At 57.0% G+C, this 7,679-nt stretch overlaps 1 protein-coding gene across 1 annotated transcript; it reads right to left on the bottom strand.

The window, feature by feature from the left end:
- Positions 1 to 2,789: 2,789 nt before the first annotated feature.
- LbrM_05_1240 (hypothetical protein) lies at positions 2,790 to 7,387 on the bottom strand (the record flags this gene model as incomplete). Its single annotated transcript, XM_001561887.2, is given in 2 exon segments — positions 2,790 to 5,655; positions 5,655 to 7,387. Coding segments are annotated over 2 exon segments (4,599 nt in total).
- Positions 7,388 to 7,679: the final 292 nt, after the last annotated feature.

Genomic DNA, 7,679 nt, shown 5'->3' on the forward strand with positions numbered 1-7,679 from the left:
TGCGTACGCTTCTCTGTGAGTTCTCTGGGCACGATAGCGCGTTGTCAATCTCCGCCCTTTGGAGACGACGGTGTGCGTGCGCAGGTGTGCCGGGTATGCGCGCTTGAAAGCGAGTAGGGACGCCATTGAGTGACAAGAGATTCAGTAAAATGGAGCGGTGAGCAACGAAGGCCAGAAGGAGAGGAGCGGAGAAAGGAGGGATGATGAAAGGAAAGTGAAAGAGGAGGCGCGCAGTGACGGGGTGGGGGAGGCAGGGCCGTGGGGGAACCATCCTGATGTGACTGGGCTGTACAATCGTGCGGTGAGACACCTGAAAAGGTGACCAGGGAACTAAACCTGTCCCTCACTCAACTGCTCCCACTACACCATGAACGATTAAAATACGGCGGAGCCAGACTGGCGGCCTTGGCCTCACGCAAATCCTAACCCGTAGCCTAACCATGCCTCTAACGCGTGTCCTAACCCTAACCCTAACCCTAACCCTAACCCTAACCCTAACCCTAACCCTAACCCTAACCCTAACCCTAACCCTAACCCTAACCCTAACCCTAACCCTAACCCTAACCCTAACCCTAACCCTAACCCTAACCCTAACCCTAACCCTAACCCTAACCCTAACCCTAACCCTAACCCTAACCCTAACCCTAACCCTAACCCTAACCCTAACCCTAACCCTAACCCTAACCCTAACCCTAACCCTAACCCTAACCCTAACCCTAACCCTAACCCTAACCCTAACCCTAACCCTAACCCTAACCCTAACCCTAACCCTAACCCTAACCCTAACCCTAACCCTAACCCTAACCCTAACCCTAACCCTAACCCTAACCCTAACCCTAACCCTAACCCTAACCCTAACCCTAACCCTAACCCTAACCCTAACCCTAACCCTAACCCTAACCCTAACCCTAACCCTAACCCTAACCCTAACCCTAACCCTAACCCTAACCCTAACCCTAACCCTAACCCTAACCCTAACCCTAACCCTAACCCTAACCCTAACCCTAACCCTAACCCTAACCCTAACCCTAACCCTAACCCTAACCCTAACCCTAACCCTAACCCTAACCCTAACCCTAACCCTAACCCTAACCCTAACCCTAACCCTAACCCTAATGCCACCGTCCTGTGTGATAGGGTGCTCGCGAAGATATGATTTCTTGAAGACAAGTAAAGGGCGAGAAGGGAGAAAGATTTGTGGAAGGCAGATGGGTATGGAACTAATCTTCGCGACCCCATTGGGAAGCGGCAAGGCAGGCACGCAACCACGACCGCGGCGCCGCGTCATGATTATGCCGCCGGCCTCCTCTACCGCGTTCAGTCGCGTGAGGAGCACATCAAGTCGTCTTGGACTTCTTTCGTGTGCTTTTTCTTATGGCTTGGCACCGGTACCGGGGAAGCCTCCCCCACCGGGTGCCCATTCATTACGGTCAGAGGGCGGCATGCCAAACGGACATGCGGGGAGTCGCCAGAAGAAAGGAAACGAGTCGGTCAGCCACCGAAAAAACAATCAAGCTACCAGCGCTAGCTCCAGCGGCGCACGCAGGGACGCACGTACACGAATCCCGGCGGCGCTGCGGTCGGCAAATCTACAAAAAAAAAACGGAAGCTACAGAACCCGAAGGGATCGTTGGGAACAACCGGGGACCCATGTCGCAGAGGAAACTACAAACGCACAATAGTAGAAAAACAGGGTGGGCTGAAAAGGAAAGCGGAGCTGGGTGGATGATGGGCGCGCCCCATCAGGAAGAAGGTATAAAAAAAGGAAACCACGCTCACGGGTTAAGAGAATCTGTTTGAAAGGAAACTTTGAAACTTTGTTGAAACGAGAAATTCATCATCTTGCAAAATATTACCTGAACAGAAAGCGGTTCATTTAAAGGAAATTTTTCAACCCTAAAATTTTTCACTCACCATCTACATGCGGTTCGTCCACGCCACAGTCGACGCCCTCACCTTCCCACGGTTCCCGGAGTACACACCCCGCATCCGCGGAAGGAAACCGGTCCGCCGTTCTGTGGCCTTCCGGTCCGTTCCGGACATCCGAGAAATTCATGTCTAGGGTTGGGTGGGTGGGCGTTTTTTCGTCGCGGGCCGCATCAACACTTAGAGTGGATTACTTCATTTATGAATAACACATTAGAGAAGAAATAAAGGGACAATAGAAAGTAATCATTCATAACAGAAACACATATTTCCGACCTGTGGCCATAATTTCCAATCGGGAAACATTATGGCACCCAGCCTGTATATTTCGCAAATCCATCACCACATCCCACCAACCACCCCCATCCCCCTTCCAGTTCTTTTGCCCAGACAAATTAACCCGGCCAACTATAAGGTCAAGTGCCATTCGATTGCCTTTGTGGTTTTACACGCCGCCAATGGAATGCCACCGTCCTGTGTGATAGGGTGCTCGCGAAGATATGATTTCTTGAAGACAAGTAAAGGGCGAGAAGGGAGAAAGATTTGTGGAAGGCAGATGGGTATGGAACTAATCTTCGCGACCCCATTGGGAAGCGGCAAGGCAGGCACGCAACCACGACCGCGGCGCCGCGTCATGATTATGCCGCCGGCCTCCTCTACCGCGTTCAGTCGCGTGAGGAGCACATCAAGTCGTCTTGGACTTCTTTCGTGTGCTTTTTCTTATGGCTTGGCACCGGTACCGGGGAAGCCTCCCCCCCATAGAACGCGGTTAGCCATCCATAACTTGTGGGCGATGTCGTCGCACCGTCCTCTGGAGAGTCGGCCGTCAGGTTCCGGCTCCCCTCGGATGCTCCTGGTGACGATCATATCTCGCCGCCCTCCTCGCGGCGCCGCTCTTCACATAGCGGACACCACATGTGCCGGAGGAACGGCACGCCAAACGGTTCAACCCGGTGAACCTCCAGCGACCCTGTCGCGTCCACCCCGAAGTGTCGCGAGTAGGCGTCCGCCGGATTCCGCGCACCCTCGACGTAGAAAAACACTACGTCGATCCCTCTGTTGTACCAGAGGTCGTAGGTGTACTCGAAAAGTTTGTTCAAGGCGTAGCCTCTGCCAATGCCGCCGAAACCGTTCAGGTGTTTCTGCGCAATGACAATCGCACGGTGGTCCGTGGCAAGCGCGATTCGCGCTCCGTTGGGCACCCTGTGGTGCTCCACCAGGTGTCGCAGCATTAGTTGAGCCGCGCGTGGTTCCGCGTGTGCCGAGTACCGCGCCTGGAAGCGGTCCGCCTGCAGGTCTGGGTCCTCGAACCGGCCTCCCGACCGGACGCGGCGACGCAGCTGGTACTGGCGCAGTTTTTCGAGGACGCGTTCCGCCTCGCCGTCATCGCCGCCGAGTTGCCGTTCCAGGTCCTCGGTCCAGCGCTGCCGATAGGTCCACATTTCTGTGGCGCCCGCGTCGCGGAGGTGAAGTACAGCACCCCAGCCCTCCAGCGACGCGTCGGTGAAGGCCACCGCGTCATAGGTCGCCTCGTCCGTCGTTGGGTGTCTCTCGTCCGAGATTTTCCACCACGGATTCTGCACCAGTGCGCCGCCGATCTCCTGCAGCGACCGCGCCACGGAGGAGTCTATGTAAGGAACCGCGTCGTCCCAGTCGTACCCGCGGAACGTCAGCCGGTATATGCCTCGGTAGGCTCTCAGCAGCTTGAATGCCCGTGCGGGGTTCATTTGCGTGGTATGGAGCGCGAAGAAAATCAGCGAGATCAGCGAGGCCAGACTGCGTATGGTGTGGCTGGTCTTTTGGAGCGCAAGCTTCAGCTTCGCCACCGTCTTCACCGAGTTGCGGATCAGCCGCTCTCGGCCATTCCATGTGTATTCTTCACCGAGAAAAACGGTGTTGGCACTCGCCAGCTGCAGGATTTCCTCGTCCGACATCGCCTCCAGCTCGTCCCGGTTGGGTGACGTCATCAGGTTCGCCGCCTTGATGCGTGCGACGACCGTGCGCACCGCGAGCACAAACTCACGCTCCTGGCCTTCGCGTGCGGCCACGAGAATGTTGTCGATGAGCGTGGTGATGGTGACGGGCGTGTCGATGTCGACAATCGTCCACGTCACCGCCTGGCCGACGGCAACGCTCCACCGCGCGCCGGTCGGGAGAGTACGAAGGCGGTAGTATCGCCCGTCATGCCTGGCTCGAAAAACGAACTTGTTACGGAGTGTCGCCGCGATCGGGATAGCGTCGTAATAAGCTTCGAAGTCGATCTGTAGCATGTAACGGGCGTATCGCAGCCGCTGTCGTCTTCCGAGGCGCGTGTCGTAGTGGACGCGCGGGACGTGATGTTTGGGAATCACGCGGTTCAGCAGGGGCTCCGTGATGAGGCGTCGTCGTCCTTTCAGCTCCGGCACCGTGAAGACGTTCACGCCGTGCATGCCCTCTGGCAATTGCACCTGGGCGCCGATGTCGCTGATCGGGCACGGTTCAAACTTGCCCATCTCGACCGCCTGTTGGATTTCCGCCGCTGTGAGCACGCACTTTTTGATGGTCCTCGACGTCCGCAACCCATCGTAGAAGGAGGGATCCAGAAAGCACTGGATTCGCTGGAGAAACCGCTTCGTTGAAGCGCGTTTTGTCGGCATCGCGAGCACGGTATCCATGTCCAGTGGTGTGTTCCGTTTCAGGTGCAGCGGCCACTGCTTCACGAGTGCCGGTCGCTCCGTCAGCACTTGGATGAAACCGGACATCTGGTCCACCATGGCCGACACCTCCTGTGGTGCGATTCCGAGATTCGCGCACGATGACTCTTGCGATCGGAAACGGAACACGGATGCCGCAGCCTCTAGAGGGTCTGGAATAGCGCTCTTCCGGCGTTGTCCCTTGCGGTCTCGGCCTCCACCGTAGGCTGCTGGCCATACCCAAGATAGCGCAGCAGCGTGGCCTGCTTCGCGTGCCCGGAAATCATCATCAGGTCCTTCAACGGGACACCCGCTTCCGCCATACAACGGAGCGCGCCTTTCCGGATCGAGGGCAGCTGTGCACCTCGCATCTCTCTTCGCACCTCCTGGGCGATCAGTGCCCGCAGCTCCTCCACGTGTGGTGCAAAGAGCTCCTCGGATGGTTTCTTCTGGACCAGCATCTCCTGCAGTGTCGCTGCGAGGTCCCTCGTCAGCATCGACGGGACCGGGTACGGGCCACGTGTTTTGGCACCCTTTCCCTTGCGGATCGTCAGCGTGACCTTCACGTATGTATCCGTCGATGTTCCCGGGAAAAGCGTCACGTCCTTCGCTCGCAGCGTGGAAATGTCGCACGCTCGCGCTGCGAATCCCCACATCATGGCGAGGAACAGCGCGGCACGAGGGTGACCGAGTCGGAGTCTTCCGATGATCGCTTCGACTTGGCGTCGCGAAACAAAGGGAGGCGCATCCGGCACCGACTCCTTCATGTAGCGCTGCACCGTGCCAAAAGCGCTTCGCCACTCGGGATCGTCCTGGAGGCGAATACCCCGCGCCTGCGTCGAGTAGAGCGGCAGGTCGCGCAGCGCACCCGCCACCGCGGCAAAGGCCTTCGCGGTGGTTGCCCACTTCCATTTGCGGGCCCTTGCGGTCGACAGAATCAAGTCGATGCATGCCGCCGGAAAGCGCATGAGCATCTGTTCCGAGTTCATCGACTTGATTCGCGTCAACCATCGCAAGTGGTGTGCGCGAGTGTCGGGCCTCACCAAGTTCCATGCGAGCTGTGAGATGTGTGGCGGTTTCGCGGCGAAGAGGAACCAGTTTCTCGGGCAGACCTCTGCCTCTTCTTTTTGCGAAAGAGGCCTGCCCTGCATGTTTAAAGGATTGGAGCGGAGGCTTTCGAGAGCGCGCATTGCCTCTGTCGAGATGTTCGCGTCGACGTCCGCGTACCCATCGCCCTTCTGGTTTCCTGGAACGCTGTACGGCCCACCGTCCTCCTCGTCCTCTTGGAGTGGGTCCCTTCCGGCGTCGTCGCCTGGCCATCTTTTTCTCTTCACCAGCCGCAGCCGTTGGCCATCGGACGGATCCTGGTGTGCCTCTGATGCCGCACTTCGCGGAAGAGGAATGTATCGTGACGCGTGACGTGGGGCACGCTGTCTCTTCGACGATTGGTAGTGCGTCCACGTCGCTGGAACGTAGACTCCCACCGTTGCCTCCGAGGCGTCCTTTGTGAGAACGTAATGACTCGGATAGCGCACGCCATTCATATCTGCCGGCGCCTCACGGAGACATGCTCCTAGCAGAAACCTGTATCCTTTAATCACGTCGTATAATGTCGGTAACGACGGTCCACGGACAAGGTACAGTTCGTCGATTGAGGAGTCGAGGGTCACCTCCTCGCTTCGGTTCTCTTCTCGAAAGGTCACCCCATTCGGGTCGGTCGGTGAGGCATCGACCATGTGGATCTTCTTTCGGAGAAGCTTCAGCATCTCTTGGACGCTGTAAGGCTGCAGTGGTGTCAGCTTGTGCCTCACGCGTTGCTGTCCCACCGCTGTGTCGGTCAGACCGTGTGCCACACCATCGCCGACTCGCGCCAGAGCCGTCGCAGCCCACAGGTGATCCAGGACTGCTTCGTACACCTTTCTGGCATGTTTGTTCGCCTCCGCGAGGGTGATTTCTGTCCACTCAGAAATGCATTTCCCATGCTGAACGTGTGGTGACACGTTCGTCGGGATAATGCCTTCTGAGCTCACCGTGGCGTCGTTTGGTGCATGCTCAGGCGTACGTGTGACGGAGTTTTTCTTCCTCCACGGGAGGTCGATCACCGGCAGATCCTCATCCTCGGATGGAAATTCGCTCGAGTTTAGAGAGCGTGTGTTGTTTCCATTCCTACCTGAGGAATTCGCGGGTGTTCTCCTGTCACTTTTCCTCGCGGCCTTTCGCCGTGGGAGTGGGGCATCCATTGCGGATCTCTCCGGACGTTTACGAGAGGGTGTTTTTGACGCGGGTGCAGGCGTCTGTGGCGTGCGCTTTGTGCGCTCAGCCCGGTCCATCTTTTTGCGCACCGTTTCCTCCTTTTTCTTTTGTCGAGGAGGTGGCTGTGGAGCACGTGCTTTCGGCTGGTTTGCGCGCCTGGAATCCCGTTTCGGGTTCGTGGACTTCGTTGCGCGCCTCTCGCCTCCACCCAAGTGAAAGGTGTCTTCACGGTTCACCGTGGTTTTCTTCAACCACGGCTTGTGCTCGATTTCGTTGTAAAAGAAATCTTTCCGTGACACCGGGTGGTTCGTCAGAATTTTCCTCATTTTTTCGAGGAAATATTCGCGTGGCGGGTGGTGTTTCGACGCCGCGTAAAGCAGGCGCCGCATGCACTTTGCCATATCTCGGCTATGGTCGATTTGTATGTCCAGATGATTGCCGAAAAATACGGCAGACATGTACAAACCGCAGTCGTCGCTATAGCGTTCCTGACGTGGTGAAAATTCATTCACCAAACGCAAAGCTGGCCAGACCATTTTGAAGTGCTTACGCAGTTTTTCTTCCAGTATGGGAGAAGGTGCGGAGTCGAGGATGATCAGCGGTCACTTAACCCACTCACTCTTACCTGCACCCTACACACAATCATGCCTCCCTTGCATGAGTGCACAGCCCCGTGACGTCCATCCTTACTGGTGGCACTCATCCACGCCCAGCGAAAGGGACAGATTTGCACGCCTTCATCAATTCAAATCAAGAAGAGGCGCGAGTGCGAAGGGCGTGCACTCACGAAAGAAAGGCAATAAAGATGATCTCCTCACTCAGGACGTA

The sequence above is a fragment of the Leishmania braziliensis genome, contig 86 (genome assembly GCF_000002845.2).
Source record: "Leishmania braziliensis MHOM/BR/75/M2904 WGS CADA00000000 data, contig 86, whole genome shotgun sequence".
Taxonomy (NCBI): Eukaryota; Euglenozoa; class Kinetoplastea; order Trypanosomatida; family Trypanosomatidae; genus Leishmania; species Leishmania braziliensis.